The 16,836-nt window shown below is 35.9% G+C and overlaps 2 protein-coding genes and 1 long non-coding RNA gene across 3 annotated transcripts; all 3 read right to left on the minus strand.

The window, feature by feature from the left end:
* Positions 1-7,981: 7,981 nt before the first annotated feature.
* LOC110857147 lies at positions 7,982-9,205 on the minus strand. Its single transcript, XM_035857707.1, has 5 exons — positions 8,977-9,205; positions 8,709-8,920; positions 8,394-8,562; positions 8,205-8,310; positions 7,982-8,135 (listed from the first exon to the last, which is right to left on the minus strand). Exons 2-5 carry the CDS (start codon positions 8,904-8,906, stop codon positions 8,069-8,071), a joined length of 540 nt encoding a protein of 179 aa, XP_035713600.1. The 5' UTR covers positions 8,907-8,920; positions 8,977-9,205; the 3' UTR covers positions 7,982-8,068.
* Positions 9,206-9,232: 27 nt separating this feature from the next.
* On the minus strand, positions 9,233-10,956 carry LOC118438131. The gene is made up of 3 exons (XM_035857926.1): positions 9,580-10,956; positions 9,287-9,505; positions 9,233-9,237 (listed from the first exon to the last, which is right to left on the minus strand). Exons 1-3 carry the CDS (start codon positions 9,785-9,787, stop codon positions 9,233-9,235), a joined length of 432 nt encoding a protein of 143 aa, XP_035713819.1. The 5' UTR covers positions 9,788-10,956.
* A 3,119-nt stretch (positions 10,957-14,075) lies between these two features.
* LOC118438080 lies at positions 14,076-14,826 on the minus strand. Its single transcript, XR_004836589.1, has 2 exons — positions 14,363-14,826; positions 14,076-14,285 (listed from the first exon to the last, which is right to left on the minus strand). It is a non-coding gene; the product is annotated as an uncharacterized LOC118438080 (long non-coding RNA).
* Between the last annotated feature and the right edge of the window lie 2,010 nt (positions 14,827-16,836).

Raw genomic sequence — 16,836 nt, forward strand, 5'->3', positions numbered from 1 at the left:
AATAAATTTATATTGATCCTGCATACATAAATACACGTTATATGAATTAAGGGAATTAATTACACAAAATCTCTCAACCAAATGGACAGAGCGAAATTGTCTCTAATAATTCCCAGGGAAAAGTCTACCATAGCAAATTCCCAGAGATTATTCGGTGTTCTGAGCAGAAACACATTAATAGGACACTAAAGTCACAACAGCGTAAATGCTGTAATTTTTGCTTAAGAATTTGTCAAAATTCGTTTACATTTTGATAAAAAGTATAATAAGGAGGTAAAAATATATAATTACTCAATAAGCTAAAGCTTTTTGCACAGTTTTTCATACCATACACCTAAAAATGTCGAGGACAACTCACTACTGGCAGCGTTGTGGGAATGGGTGTGCGAATTACTCAAAAATGTAACGAGAGCTGTACACTAGTTGTATTTGTTGAAGACTATATTTTTATAGCTTAAACAATATGTAGGATGTGCAATGAATAGAACGAAGATCTAAATATACATCTCTGGTTCAAAAAATTGGTGAACAGGTCAGCAATTAGCCTTTAATATGCTACACCGCCGCTGGCCTGACTGTCATGACTCATGCGTAGTCGGACGACCTCTACAAAGTACTACGTATTGATGCATTATATACTAAATAGATGAACGGACATCTGAAGGTACTACTTACATTCGAGTACTTTTAAGTATCCATAACACCAATATTTATGTATGTACTAAATGGAAAATTAAGAAGGAAGAAAATAGTAGAATTTAGCTTCCACATACAATCTGGAATGGATTTTTGGTACTTATCTATAGTTTATTGTGTACCATAGGAAAAATAGAATGTATAGACGACAAATCGCCTGTACATAAGAACACTCTAAATAATCGGGCGACACCCATTATCAGGAGGTGAGTATGTACAGTGCGAAAAAACGTACGTCTTGATATTGTAGATAATTAAACCTGCGATTGCACAAAGCGAAACTGTAGAAGTGCCAGAAGTCGGCACCTTCCAAGGTTTGATAAGTCAAGCTGAAAATCAGAATATAGTAAGCTTTAAAGGTATCCGTTATGCAAAGAGATTTACTCCTTTGAAAAGAATTTACACTTATGTTACGGACGTGGATGCAGATAATGAGACAACGTGCTATCAGACCTACATAATTCCATCTTTGAAGGAGGACTGCCTGATTCTTTCCATTTATAAGAGGAAGACACTAAACGACGTTCCATGCTGCTTTTTTGAATAGTATTTCAATTTTGTTTATCCGTGCACATTACATGGTGCATACGAATTTATATTATTACACTCTTAGAAACTTGGTATTGAAAAAACCCTAACGGTATTGATACGTGACTCTACTGCCTTGGTATTAAACAGTTATACCATATTGGTATAGAACCGGTATTGAAATTATACCTCATGGTAATAATTTTAATACTAATTGGTATTAAGTTTTATACCACATAGTATTAATTCAATACCGGATCAATACCACGCGGTAGAGTCACGTATCAATACCAACGGTTATTGATTTTTTTAAGAGTGTATGCTCAAGTATCAAGTCTTTTAAGCTATGCATTTCACTTGATGCATATCTTCGTGTAGCATAAATAGAAATAAGTTTGTACATCTTTTGGTCCAACATGGACCAACTTTTCAGTGGTCTATCGAAGATGATCTCATTGTATTGTCCATACTTCATGGACAAATTTTTAGGTAGGCGGGCACACTTGTCCCGAACAAAGCATAAAGGAAGCAGAACATTCCTGGACAAAAAATACGCAGTTTTTCGCAAACAGTACAAGGCATGGGAAAAATTCTAAAGGAATATATTTGAGAGTATCAGATGTAAGCAGAGAAGAAAGCAAAAAATATCTAATTTTGGCTCCATAAATATTACGACATATGGATTTGAAAAGGTGGAAAGTAGACCTATTCAAATTATTTAAATTAGTTGAGCCAAGTACTTGTCGAAATTAGGTATGCTGGTTTATTCTAGCGACCCGTAAACCAATACTCCTTAAATTCCAAAAATAACCAAGTCGGATTCTTAGTTTTATGCAAGGTCAACTTATTTACCAAATATGAAACGCTTTTACTTTGTCACTTATCTACTTAAGTTCCAAGTAGCAGAAGAATCATGTCAATCTATATTACAGTAGGTGCTCTCCATGCAATTTTTTCTAGCTTGGTGTAAATGTAAATACTAATTTCAATTTCCGGCACGGTCGGAAGCGAGCATCCACACGACATCGGATAAGTACCAATGGTGGAGGTAGGCATGCATACCTCCACCTTTTGCAGAATATATTTTTTGCAGTAGGTAATATTGATGAACAGGTGGAAGCCGTCCAGGTATGAACGTGGGTTTTCAGATCGGACATTGATGATTAGATACATAAATCGATAGTAAATACTTTAATATCAACCCTTAGTACTAATAATAGTTTTGAATTTGTACTAATTTTAAACGCTTTTGAAAATTATATACCTTTGCTTTTTCAGGGACGAAATTTTGCAGTTTTCCAGGTTTATTTGTGTGAAATTTAAACCAGATTGCTCGATACGCATATATACTAATTCCTACCCAATTCTCCCGATAAAAATATCCAGGATTGATGGAATCCAATGACAGCGAAGGATGCACAACTTATGAACCATAAAATATCCTGTAAAAAACGGGCGATGTGAAATATTTATAAGGTTTTGATACATCAAATAAATTACTTTTTAAACTTACTTATTTGCTCACCAATTCATTGTCAAAAATATAAGCATGGCTTTCCTACTCATTGAAAGTATGTGAAGTTTTACATACGCTAAGGTATTGAAATATGTGAGTGACACGTACTCATTGTCACGTCACCCTCAGACCAAGTCAGTTGGACAGCTTTGAAATAAAATTTTAAAAAAACAATGAAATGACGAATTAAATATGTTTGTCTTCAAAATTACAGGCCTCGCTATAACTTTTGATCTCTATGTTGAACTTTGAATGAATTACGAAAAATTTGGAAGTTACAAACTTCCGAAATTTGTGTGCGATCGAGAAAGCAGGGCCTTATCCCCCGTCGGGTATATTCTGAAGGAAAATTGACCTGGATTTGGTTATGGAAATGTTTGTCAATTGTAAACCATAACACGGAAGAGATTTTTAATAAAGCAAAGTCTTTACCATTTTTATTACTTTGTAAATAATTGTAAGCATTCATATGGGTGTTATTCTGCACTGCAGTATATATATGTGCATATATATTCGTGTGTATGTATGCGTGTGTATGAATGCAAATTTCATTAGGTACATGGGGCAGCCATGGACATATAACTTATAACTTCAAATTATGACGTATGACTTATTTTATAAGTGATAAGTCATTGAAACGCCATATGTCGACGTATATTTATAATTTATTTGCGATTTTGTCACAAAAACTTTCCGTGAAAATGGAGGAACTAGTATTTTAAATCAAAGAAATAATATCAAGTTAATGCATGAAAATATCCGACATATGACAGGTTTAATCAAGCAGTTCCTAACTGGCGTTAAAAATTCTTAGCTTTATTCACTAATCATAATATAAGCATAAGGTTTAATATGTTCTGGCCTAGCATGCATTACGGCAGCAAATATATAGATGTGCTTCATTACGCAGTTTTATAATGGTTTAGGTATGACAAAGTGCAATTGATTTAAAAAAATAAACCACAACAATTCTACTCGCTAGCCGTCTTTTTCAAATATTTTTACGACCCCAAGAGGTTAGTGGGGTTTAAAAAAAGTTGGAAATAAAAATCAAATGAACTCAACTAATGGAACACGTATTGTTCTAACTTGCCAAATTAAAGAATTTGATTAAATTGTGTAAAAATATGCTAGAAATGAGATGTAAAAACCCTTATCAATCACCTCATAAACCTGTTGTTTCCCTCTAATCAGCATTATAAAAACGAATGCGTTCATTTAGTAGTTGGCCATTCTTTGTCCAACCTTCGTCCTCGACTAATACATTCATACACTGTCAAAAATCTGGTAGTCATATACATGTACTTAGTTTTAGCATTGATTTGGTAATATCTTTCTACCAGATTGGTAGTAGTTTCCTTCTGAGTGATAAATTTGTAATTACCAAAAAAAATAACTCAACTGTAATTCTCGTTACGTATTACCGTGCCAATAAATAGTCATATAGAGTCCGGTCAGTAATGATTTAATGCCAGTTTTCTAAGAGTGTGGTTCTTCATTTCGTTGCATTTGTGCAAACCACTAATATCATAATGATATGTACAAAACCAACGGTGCTGATGGTGAGTAAACAAATTGGTAAATAAAATATCTGCAGTTTTATAATTCGTCTGGTTTTAGATAATTTATTGTAGGATTTCGTTTAGACAATTCTTGCCACCCTGGTCTCATCGAGTATGCCATCTCCACTGGAAAATAGGGTACCACCGGAATCGTCTCTTGTAGGAATTTTTTTTATAAATTTATGAAATGTGCATAGAACTTCTGATCATGTAATAAATAAATAGGATTCACTCCAATCTTTCAACAACGCATCCAGCGTTTCGTTAACAACTCAAATATCCCGCCTCGGGAGGAATGGGGCGACGAGAGAATCTCGTTATCAGAGGACCCCCTTTGTACTTTATGGTGGTTGGTGAGTTAATTAATATTGTGTCAACCTCGTATGAATTTCAGGCCAATATATTTATGTGTCTTGAGCTGATTTAGGCTTATCGTAAAATTGTGCTTTCTTCTTCTTCCAGCTCGTCAGGTTTTCCTGGTCGTGGGCGTCTAGGTACATAAATAACGATGGGTTGGCATTACATCGACTTTCGCGCGTATAAAATATATATTTTATTCACACATAGCTCAAAATACTGTTGCAGTGAGATACCCTGGAGGAGATTGTCACACAATTAGTTACCATGGTTACTGCGCGTCATTGTTGGATTGTCTGAAAGATGGAAAGTTTGGGGGGTATTCATCAAGTTGTGGGTTTAACCTAGCAAACCCATTATTCTGCTGCCCGTATTAGAGGTGAAATGGATTACCAAAACGAAAAATCTATGCAATTCATAATGCACTTGGATTTGTCCATCCATTCCATTTCAAATTTTGTGGAAATAAATCCAATCCATAATTTTTATACCATTAAAAATCGACTCTAATCAAAACCATACCCGCAAAAAAATTATATTATCTAGTTCTATTTTTAAACTAAACCAATAAAATTGAGTTTAAAAGCATTTCATATTTTAATATAATACAACTAACAATGGAAATATGGAACCTTTTTTCAAGCTACACCGGGATCGACTAGCGATTTATGTCAAAAATTCAAGCCAAAAATTAGGAGTCACATGACACTTATATTTCCGTTGAATGGACCCCTTTGAAGTAAAACATTGGGGGTCAAAGTTCGTACTCCTCCCTGGTTTTCGCACCGTGGAGGAAAATGCAAGAGAAAATTTGCTCAAAAATTGAACTTAACCGCCAATATTTTTCTTCAAAGGGAAACATTTGGGCCCATTTTGGATTGGTTGTGCATTTTCCCTCTTCAGAAGTCCCTGTCCAATAAAATATTTCCATGATAAAACTTTTTGTGCTGAAACACATTTTTGAGCTATTTCTTCATGCCCAGCTCACTTTACTCAATCGCATTTCAAAACAGATTATGTATGAAGGTGTGCAACCCTTTTATAGTTTTGTAATGGCTGTCTGTCTGCGATGTGATATCAAAGGTATGCATTTTTACACATCGTTTCCGCCATTACGTTTCTAATTCCCTAGCATTTTACAAGTTTAACGACAGTGGTGGTAGGGCACATCCGAAGCAAAGTGAGAGAATGCATGGGAGAGAATGCTAAACATAAATGTTTAACCTCGGAACACAACTTGAGCCATTTTAGAGGTCGCCCCTTTGTTACAATGCTTTTCTAACGGTTAAGTTCTGGCTTGGGATGCATTACAGTAGCTAATACATACATACATAGACTTGCTTCATTAGTTACTAATGGTTACGTAGGTTTGACAAAGTGCAATTGAACTAAAAAAATAAACCACAAAAACTCTACTCGCTAGCAGTCTTTTTCTAAATTTTTACGACCCCACGAGGTTAGTTGGGTTTTAAAAAACTGGAAATAAAAATCAAATGAACTCAACTAATGTAACACGCCTTGTATCAAGTTTTCAAATTAAAGAACTTTACTAAACTGTGTAAAAATATGCTAGAAATGAGATGTAAAAACCCTTATGTATCAATCACCTCATAAACCTGTTATTTCCCTTTAATCAGCAATATAGAAACGAATGCGTTCATTTACTAGTTAGCCATTCTTTGTCCAACTTTGCTCCTCACTCAACTAATACATACATATATACATAATTCTAAATTTCATTATATTTCCGTAAAACTAATGACATAATGAAATCCACAAAATCAACAGTGATGATGGTAAGTGAATAAGATTTGTGCAATTTTGAAATTTTTCTAGTTTTAGATAATTTATTGAAGAAATTATTTTATTATTTTAGACACTTCTTGCTACTCTTGTCTCATCGAGTATGCCATCTCCACTGGAAAATAGAGTACCTCCGGAATCGTATGTTCCGAAACTTGTAAGAATTTTTTCTAAACAAATTTCTGAAATATCCTGACTTATTTCCATATATAGAACTTCTCATCAGAAACATAAATTTGTAGGATTCACTCCAATTGTTCAACAACGTTTCCAGCGTTTCATTAACAAGTCAAGTAACCCGCTCCGGGAGGAGTGGGGCGACGAGACAATCGCGTTCTCAAAGGACCCCCTTTGTACTTTATGGCGGATGGTGAGTTATTTAACTACCGTGTCAACTTCGCATGTGTTTCCGACCAATAAATTTACGTTGTTATGTAATTTGAGATTATCTGGGTTTATTGTAAAAGTGTGATTTCATCTTCTTCCACAAAGACATTTCCGTGTATTTTCACTCTTTTGCTACATTTAGGAGTAGAAGGTCACTACTTGTCGGGCCCCGATTTCGATCTCCTTTGGATATGTTGTAGTACTACATGAGTGTAGAAAGAGTGAAGGAGGGTTAGACTCCATGAGCCCATTTACGCCCGCCACACCCCCTCAAAGGCGCCCAAACCCCCAGAGTTGCCACACTAAATTTATCGCCAAAAATCGGGTTTTGGTCAGATTTTCAAGAAATTTACATTTTTGTGATCCCAGATAGTTGCTCTATCATATCCAATAACAAACTCAATTTTTTTGAAATTTCGAATTTTTTCAATACTTGGTCAGAAAATCTTCGAAAATATTGAAAATTTCAAAAAAGTTGAGTTTGTTATTGGATATGATAGAGCAACTATCTGGGATCACAAAAATGTAATTTTTTTGAAAATCTGACCAAAACTCGATTTTTGGCGATAAATTTAGTGTGGCAACTCTGGGGGTTTGGGCGCCTTTGAGGGGGTGTGGCGGGCGTAAATGGGCTCATGGAGTCTAACCCTCCTTCACTTTTTCTACACTCATGTAGTACTACAACATATCCAAAGGAGATCGAAATCGGGGCCCGACAAGTAGTGACCTTCTACTCCTTAGTTTACAACGGTTTATTTGGGGATTTAAGGATTGAAGTTGTATACTAAAGTGCATATTTAAACCAGTGTTAAGTCAATTGCTCAACTTTTGAATAAAATATTCTAATATATGTATACTTAAGATTCATATATATACCCCAGGCTGCACAATCACGAGATTATCACCAATTTTTAACGAATCTGGCGACCCCAGTTTTCGTGTTAGCGACGTGGGAGACTGGTATAGATTTGGTGCTCAACTGGGTGCAAGTGTCGCGATTTTTAACGTATCTTATTCGTTCTAAACACGTGTAGAAGGAACGAGTTTCGCGACCAGATCACGAGAATAACCCCAAAAAAACACGTATTAAAAAGTGAAATTATACGTTCAGAACACGAGATTTATTTGCAAATTAGATGCGGGAATTATGATTTATTACTGACCATTAACATTACATAAAGTTTTAAATCCAAATAACAATAAAAAATTGTGAAAAAAATCAATTGTCTGATTCTGGTCCAGTATTTCTTAATGGAAGAGCTGCATTGGACTTCTCCAACTTTTTCCTAATTAAATAAAGTAAAAATTATGAAAGTTTTATAAATAGGTACAAATAATATTGCATTTTGTCCTACCTATCCGATTCAATACGCTTGTTGGAATTTTTGAGCCAATTTTTAATTGCTTCCCAAATCTCGTCGTCGTCAGCGTTGCCCAAGTTTTCCAGTCCTTGAATTGCCTCTGGAAACACAGCAATTTCATTGGTGAATTTAATTTAAAGGAGCGCATTATATATTTAATTAATTCACATACAACTAATTTACCATATATAATGTGCTTCATCCATGATTTTGAAAAAGGTGACTTCGGTCCTCTTGAACCAATCCAGTTGTATGACGATGCATACTTATCTGTCAGCAACTTGGCTAGTATCCGCTGTGTAGCAATCTTTACATCCTTGGTCGCACGTATGCCTTTCTGCAGTTCTGTAATCTGTCAAAGTTGCAACAATTAATATATGCATAGTTAAAAATAGCAACATGAATAATACTTATATAAATACTTATATTATTACTTATATTATAATACTTATATTACGCCACATGGTAATTCGCAATATTATTTGATAAATATTTTACCAATGTGATTCTTGATGCCTTGGCGAAATCCTCGAGTTTCTTCAAGTCAGACTCATCATCCACTGGTAATAAACCCACTGGAAACTTTTCGTTTTGACCACCCGTCTTGGTCCCCCAATTGTAATTGCTCACTAAAACGTCTACGCTTTCCTGTAGTTGTCGCAGTTGGGCTTTCATCACATTCATTTGACGTACCATCCACTTTTGGAATTCTGTAAAATACAAGTTATTTATTACTGAGACATTACATAAATTGTCACACACCTACCTAAATTTCCTGCGTTTGGTGACGTGCCATTATCTCTGCCGAAAGTTGTATCAATGTCCTCTGCCTGAGGAATCGAACGGCTTTCCAATTCGTGAGAGCTAGATAAAACTTGTTCGCTAGAGAGTGTGCCTTGGTATTGCTGTGAATTAGTTGGCGATGGGGGGGTCACTCGGTCCTGGTAAACTTGATTCGTGGCCGTCTTCCTTTTCTGATTGAAAACCCTCTCCCACTAAACCTGGATAAACAGTATTATTTATTATACTACTTTTTTGGTGCAATGGAATATAAAAAATGCGCGATTTTAACTTACTAAAATATTGTGGTGGCGGCGGTATTGTCTTCGTGGGAATAGAACGATTTTGCTTCATTTTGGGCGGTTCTTCTTCACTATCGGAGTCGCCGGGCGATGGTAGATGAACAGTTTTCTTGTGTCGTTGCCCTCGACCAGTTACTTCCAAGTCGCTCTCAAATTCCGGATCAGTTTCTTCCAATGCTTTTCCAACATTATTTTTTGCTTGATTATAAGAACCTTAACAAACAAATAAACAGCATTTTTCTTTCTTATAAATAACTTTATCAATGTATGCAATAAAAAAGACTCACCAAATATTTTGCCTCCGCCTAAAACTTTTACGTCAAACGATAACCAAACTTGCTGATTTGGCGTGTCCCCATTCATGACGGCCTTCGATTGGCGTTCTGAAGATTTGTACGGCGGCCACCAACATTTATTTTTACTTGCTGACAGCCAATTGATTGGGATAATTTCTACCTCGTCAGTTTCAACAAAATGAACTATAGAGTACGGCATTGTAAAAAGTCACTGAATTTCACTGTGAATCAAGGGATAGCATATAAATTCAGTCTCAAATGGAAGTACTACACATTTTGATTCGATTAAATTAATATTAAATCTTCGTACTGCACTCAAGTCGGAGATAAGTTGAACACCAATTAAAGAAGAAGGACAAGGAGATTGAAAAAAATCTTCACGTTTTTTAAACTTCTGTCCAAATAATTCTGAAGGTGATCCTCTAACAAAATGGTGAATTTTAATTATAGTTCCATCTTTTAGTTTGCAAAAATTGTTCCCTAATTTGTTGGATAATTCGAAATTTGCAAACTTACACACTTTGAAACACTCGGGTGAATTAATGTCGACTTGGAAAAACGATACTTGACAAACTGGCTGCTTGAAAGAGGACAGGTCTATTTTTTCTCTTTCAACTAACCGCCGGTAAACTTGTTGCAAGGGGAGAGATGGAGATCTCACCAATCTCTTTATTTGTTGTAACTTATTTTCAAACGGGAAAGCACTAAATTGGTCAAGGGGACCGTGTCGAATGCAATCCCGGGATAAATGTAGTAAATTATGAAGATTATGACTGTTATACTTTTTCCCATATAATTCACCAAAGTTATTAACGAAATATATTAGTAGCTCTTGTGCATAATTATTTTTACTCAGATAAGTGTTAGGATTTGCAAGAATCGTGATGGCTACGTGGAAACACAAAAAATGCTGGTAAAATTGAGGAGCAAGGATTTTCTTCAAAACTGTGGGGCCAGTATATAAAATAAACTGTCTGTATTCAGTTGCTTTCCAGTGTTCGAGATCTCTAATTGGACGTGGTTTTCTTGAAAATTCTTTTGGTATTGAGGTTTTGATTTTTAGCAAATTAGTGGATAATTGGTCAACTTGGTGAGGACGCAGACGACCTGGACATTTTTTTCCTTTCACCCATAAAAATAGTTATTTTCTGGTCACTCCCAGGCACACAAGATGCATAAAATCGACTGGCACATCTTCTACTAAATCAATGGGTAGTAATTCTATTATTGAGGCTTGATTATGATGTGCTGTATCTAATTTTGATCGGAAATTTTCGTTATTTCTTAAATTATAATTTCCTGGTGGAAAGGTAACTCTATTATCCAAATATTCACCCTTTATGTCACACTTTCCACAAGAACTATAACCATTATGCCACTTTGTCCCCAAAATAAATGATCTTGCTGGGACGTCACGCACAATTGCAGATATTTTAAGTTTTAAATTCGAAGATTGCTCTATGGTGTTGAATTCGTTGACAAACTGTCTCAAAAAATTATTAATATTTGTTGGTTTTCCAAAACCAGAATAAATTCCAATTACAACGACCTGATTATATTCTACAATTTTCGCTAAAATGGGCCAGAATTGTCTTGTGCTGCTTTTATAGAGGGGGATTCCGTCAATATTAATTTGAATTTTAATATAGTCTGCTGTTGGAACTTGAATTAACTTTTCGACGGATGAAATCCACTCAAAATGTACGTATTCGCCAGGCTCCACCTTTTCAATTGTAGTCGATCTTGGAGTGCATAAAAGTGTTCTAGGATCTTTCGGTAAATCAAAATTAGGATGTCGATTCAAAATTTCCAGCAGATCTCCTAAAGCAGAGAATGTAATGTTATGCTTTAGTGCCCACCCCCTTAAATCACTTGCACTACTTTCCATATTGGACTGTTCAGAATCACTATCACTTAGATTTGACTGCGTGGATAAATTATTGTCAGAATAATCCGAGATTTCATCTGCTTCAAAAATCAAATATTCGGGTGATGGTGAACTCTGTGTGTGTGCCTCTGGCAAGGATGACGAGGGCAGCGGTATTATTTTTTCTGCACTTTCTGAAATTAATGCAAAATCCGAATTTCCTTGCCTTACTTTTCGGAATATTTTTCTTGATCGTGCTTTCTCCATTACTCATCTCGAACTAAAGAATTGTCCCTCTTTCTTTACAACGGAGAGAGCAGCATTTAGGTTTCTGTGACCAACAACACTAGAATTTCTCGTGAATTTCTGGTGTTCGAAAACACGAGTTTCGGGTTGTTGTAATTCTCGGGTTGTACATGTGTTATGAACGAGAAAATTGGTGATAAAGAATCCGTTTGAAAGTCGTTTTTGTAATACGTGTTACGAACGTGTTTAAAAAAATATTTACACGAATAATGCCCCAAACACGAAATTGACACCGGGGACACCAATAATACATGTGATTTTCTCGGTTGGTGCAGCCTGGGACGTATATTCGGACACATACTTAAGAATTATTCGGTCTAAATTTTTCATTTGCTGAAAAATTCAGAGTTGCTTACTATGGGTATTGTTCAACCAAAAATGTAGATTTCGGGTAGAATGCAGGGTTTCATTTTTTAGGCTAAAACTATTTTCCCATGGCAGTTGGAAAAAGTGGGAGATCTGAGATGCATCCGAGGCTGACATATCCCTTCAAGAATTTTCCGAAATTCTGGGTGAATAACCCACGTGGAGGTTTGCATATGCAAAAAAATGAAGACTGCAAGGAAAATTAAGGAATTATAAATAAGTTACACTTCTCTTCGCGTTATACAGATTTAATCAGCAGACACGGTACAAGTAGAAATATTTGTTTATATACTTTTTTGCGAGGTTAAAAATTTTAGCAAGGTAAATTTCCAGTAAAACTGAAAAAAGATATCGATGAATGTATGAAAGCGAAACAAGTTCATGACATGGTCTGATTTAATGTAATTTAGTGGGACAGTTAATAATATTTAACCGAAAAATATGTTGTATACAATTTTGTTGTTTATTTAAATAATTTTAATTAAACTTGGGAGTGCGATTAAAAATCCGTCAATTTAAATCTATTTATTGGTAATGTTTTTACCCAGGTAATTACGTGGCTCGCTTTATAATATGCATATAAATATATATAAATGTTATCTTTTTAAAATTTGACTTGGTAATAAACACTTTGAACTAAATGTTGTGCTTGATTTGTGATTTGGATTTAGAGATTAGTGGATTATATTGTTAATTGATTAGTTTGGCCAAAAACGAGATAATATCATGTAATTTTTCTTCATTGCGAAACCTTTCTTCAATTAAATTCACATTCTACTTGAACTAAATATTCTCGATTACATACGCCGCACACTCTTAGAAATTCAGTATAGAAATAATTCCTGGCGGTACTCATATATTTAAGACTGCTAAATTGATATTAATATGTAATACCGTGTAGTAATACTTAGCTCGGCATTAAAGTTTTACCGTATCGATAGCAAATTTTTACTGACAGGTACAATTTTAATACCAAGCAGGGGATAGCAACTTTAACACCGAGAAATCAACATCTGCATGAATTTGCCAGATTCTTAAACGTGTACATATTTACTTATCTATTGGATAACTCGATCGATCAGTTTCAAATTGCAGAGTATTACGTACTTATGTATTTATGTACTTATCTATAGCTTATCAGAATTCCAATATTTCACTTATTCATTTGAAATGTGCAAATTTCTGAATGCAAGAAACTTGTGGTTAAGTAAGTTTTTTACGACATAATCGTAATCCCGGAGCGGAGATTCGTCAGTAAAGAATTAAAGTACTAAACATAAACCCACCTGGACAGATATGTATGCATGAGGATATATAAACCCACTAGTTTAATTACCTCGGTGCAGTATAAATTTACATTTGTACGAATTTACTATATGTATTTTGCAAATATTTTTAAGTAGCACAAAATGTCACGAATTTCACTCGCCTTCATTTTAACTTTCGCGAGTGCATTTGCCTTTACTGATGAAAATCATCCTATTGATATTTACTCGAAGGTAATTATATCAATATTTTTTGATCCATCAGCGTCGTTAGTATTAAATAGCTTTTCACCCACGGTGACAATAAATCATTGGTCACTTACAAACATAACTTAAATATTTTTACCGTTTGATGAAAGTATTGTTTAAAATATGTTTTATGTAGAATGTTGGTACACGACATGATATCGGAATTCTAGGAACCGTGACACCCACTCCGTGGCTTTGTGGCACAGGTGACAATGAATTTACACCCGAAAACAAATACCTGCGGGATGCAAAATGCAAAAATGGATGTAACTTGTACAAACATCAATTACAGAGAATGGGAACTTTTTATCCATGGAGGTGACCGGGTGTACAAACCAAGCTTGTATGATGAGTGCTGGATATTGGTATGAAGTGGCTCCAGTATTTTCGCCAAGTACGATAAAATTACACTCTGTTTCAGTTTTTAAATGTGCTCATTTGCATATTTATGTAAGTATGTTGTACTTACATATTATTATTAATATTCTGCACAGAGACAAATATCAACTCGCTAATGTACCACGCCAACTTTTATCCATACCCTCGAACTTCGGAGTATATTCGGCTATCGGTTGTCCCTGTTCCGGGGAGTTTTACGGCTGGAAGGACTTATCGCGTATTTGGAGAATTCGAAATACCCGAATCTATTCGAGGGGTATTTTTATTTTTATCAACAATACATATGCATAAATGTGATAAAAATAGGTTTGTAATTACTTACAAATACGCAGAAAAAAGGCATGATTGCGGTTGGCCTGAGTGACAATACCCCAGCCTGGCATGTTCATCGTTGCTTCGAAACCACAATTTCGAATTAAATTATTCAATATAATTTTAATTTAAGTAGAAATGTAACTCAAAAGTGAACATGCATAATTGCATGCATTTTTATTTGTGCACATGTATGTACATACATTCATAAGTGTGTATAAATGCTACAACTTATATAGTAAGGTTGACTTTTATTTACTTAAAATAATATGTTCAGTTAGGTTTCGAATTATCATAAGGCATCAATAAAATAGAAATGTGTAAATGTTACCTACATGTATTGTCTAAATATACTGATAAGCACATGGTGTGTCCAGTTGATATGAATTTTACTTAAATGTGTTAAAATATGCATGTTAACAAAGTTTTCCATATTTATCAATTTTTAAGTTTGTCGACTTTTATGAGGGCTGAGCATTTTCCAACCTTTTTCCCAGGACAAGGGATTAAAAGGGTCCTTTTGTTTTTATGCCTCATTAGAAGGGACACTTCGTTTGAGCATAACTCTGCGTAGTTTGTATGGTCACTTCTGACCACATTTTATTACATATGTATGAATGTCTCCTATGTACTGTCAAAACCTTAAAACCAAGTTGTTTAATAAAAATCACCATCAGTCTAAAAATATCTTCCAGCGAGATCATTTTTACTTTCATGGTAGCAAAGCCGTTAGTTTGTATGATTCATATTGTTGGTCTCAACCTGCCTCATTGAGTGTCTCAAAAGTGCCCCAGTCTCAGAGTCTGTTAAAGTCTCACAACGAGAAGAACTGTTTCCTGTTCAACACTTGATAAACTGAAGTAGATCAGTGTTATTGTTGTGAAGTGAAAAGGTCAATTCATCAGTTAATAATAGCAGTAAGTCTCCACTGCCCAGTGCCAGTCTGGACGGAGTAAGCCTGTAAAAGTGTGCCGTGAATTGGACCATTGTTTGGACAAGAGACATCAACCCTTTGACTCTACCCGAAGCTGAACCTTCCGCCCGAGGACGAGTTTTATTGAGGACGACCACTCTACCCAAATCCTGAGTTCCCGTCTACCAAATCTCGACCTTTTTCGATTCTACTGCTCTTTATTAGGCAAAGAGAAGGTAACAAGTCGATTTCTGTTTTTCGCTTCTGCTTTCCCTACTCCACAACGACAAGATGACATCAACAATCAAAAGAATAGATGTTACGCACATTGTCAAGCTAGACGACACCAATTACGCGAGGTGGAGACTTCAGATAACTTTACTTCTCAAGTCACATGACCTGTGGGAAGTGGTCAACGGCACTACCCAACGACCTGCAGATGAAGCACAACAGCCAGCATGGGATAAGAAGGATATACAAGCACAATCCATCATTGTCCCCACTCTCAGTGCCACTCAAACAAATCATATTTATGACTGCGCTACATCAAAAGCAATGTTTGACAAGCTGAAAAGCATCAATTCAGATTCAAGCTCGCTTAACAAGCAACATACCATGGCTAGATTCTTCAATTACAAAATTGGCAAGAGTCAGTCATTGATTGAAGCATTTGCAGAGGTGGAAGAGCTGGGCAGAAGACTAAATGAAATGGGAGTCGTCATGCCTGAAGCATCCATTGTCACAAAGATTGTCTCAAGTCTCCCCGACGAGGAGTATAATGCCTTCAAAAAGGCATGGGACAGCGTTCCGGATAAGGACCAGAGCATGATAATGCTACTTGCCCGTCTGAAGAAGGAGGAGTTGGAGAGGAAGGAATCCAAACCAGCAGCAACCAATCAAGATGCAGCAAAGGCATTCTTGACCCATGACCAGAAGAAAGGCAAGAAGAAACAGAGCATTGAAGAGTTGAAAAAGGCAACAACCTGCCATGGGTGTGGGAAAAAGGGTCACTGGAAAAGGGAATGCAGGAGTAATCCACAAAATCAGAGCAATAAACCTTCAGATAATCCCGCACAAGCCAATAGAAGCCCTGGGAAAGCGTTCATGCTAAATGCAATACAAACCCCCATGCAAGCACCCGTGACTGAACAAGTGTGGCTAAGCGATTCTGGAGCTAACCAGCATGTCTGTGGAGATAAGGCATGGTTTACAAGATATGAAGAGTTTGACACTCCCAAGTCAGTCTTCCTAACGGACAAAAGGGCTACACAAGCACTAGGAAAAGGGACAGTGACACTTGACGCTTACATCAACGGCATATGGGAGGAATGTACCATAGATAACGTGTTGTACATACAAGGGGCTGTCAACCTTTTTTCTGAGGGATCAATGGCTAAGAAAGGGTACTCCATCGTCCGTGACAAGAATGGAGCAACATTTTATCAGGATGGACGGTTTAAGGGGCCAATTGCCGAGTTCAAGAATGATATGTATGTCATGAAGTTTCGTCCCACTTCACAAATTATTGCTGCATACATGCATCCCGTGACTAATGCTAAACTATGGCATCA

This window comes from Folsomia candida, unplaced genomic scaffold (genome assembly GCF_002217175.1).
Source record: "Folsomia candida strain VU population unplaced genomic scaffold, ASM221717v1 Fcan01_Sc018, whole genome shotgun sequence".
Classification (NCBI taxonomy): domain Eukaryota; kingdom Metazoa; phylum Arthropoda; class Collembola; order Entomobryomorpha; family Isotomidae; genus Folsomia; species Folsomia candida.

Excerpts from the sequence above, each read along its gene's own strand:
- LOC110857147 (XM_035857707.1), bottom strand. The coding sequence starts at position 8,906 with ATGGTACGTCAAATGAATGTGATGAAAGCCCAACTGCGACAACTACAG. Across the intron at positions 8,311-8,393 it reads GATGAAGCACATTATATATG|AGGCAATTCAAGGACTGGAA; the intron begins GTAAATTAGTTG and ends CTGTGTTTCCAG. Across the intron at positions 8,136-8,204 it reads AAGCGTATTGAATCGGATAG|GAAAAAGTTGGAGAAGTCCA; the intron begins GTAGGACAAAAT and ends TTATTTAATTAG.
- LOC118438131 (XM_035857926.1), bottom strand. The coding sequence starts at position 9,787 with ATGCCGTACTCTATAGTTCATTTTGTTGAAACTGACGAGGTAGAAATT. Across the intron at positions 9,506-9,579 it reads AGGCGGAGGCAAAATATTTG|GTTCTTATAATCAAGCAAAA; the intron begins GTGAGTCTTTTT and ends TTGTTTGTTAAG.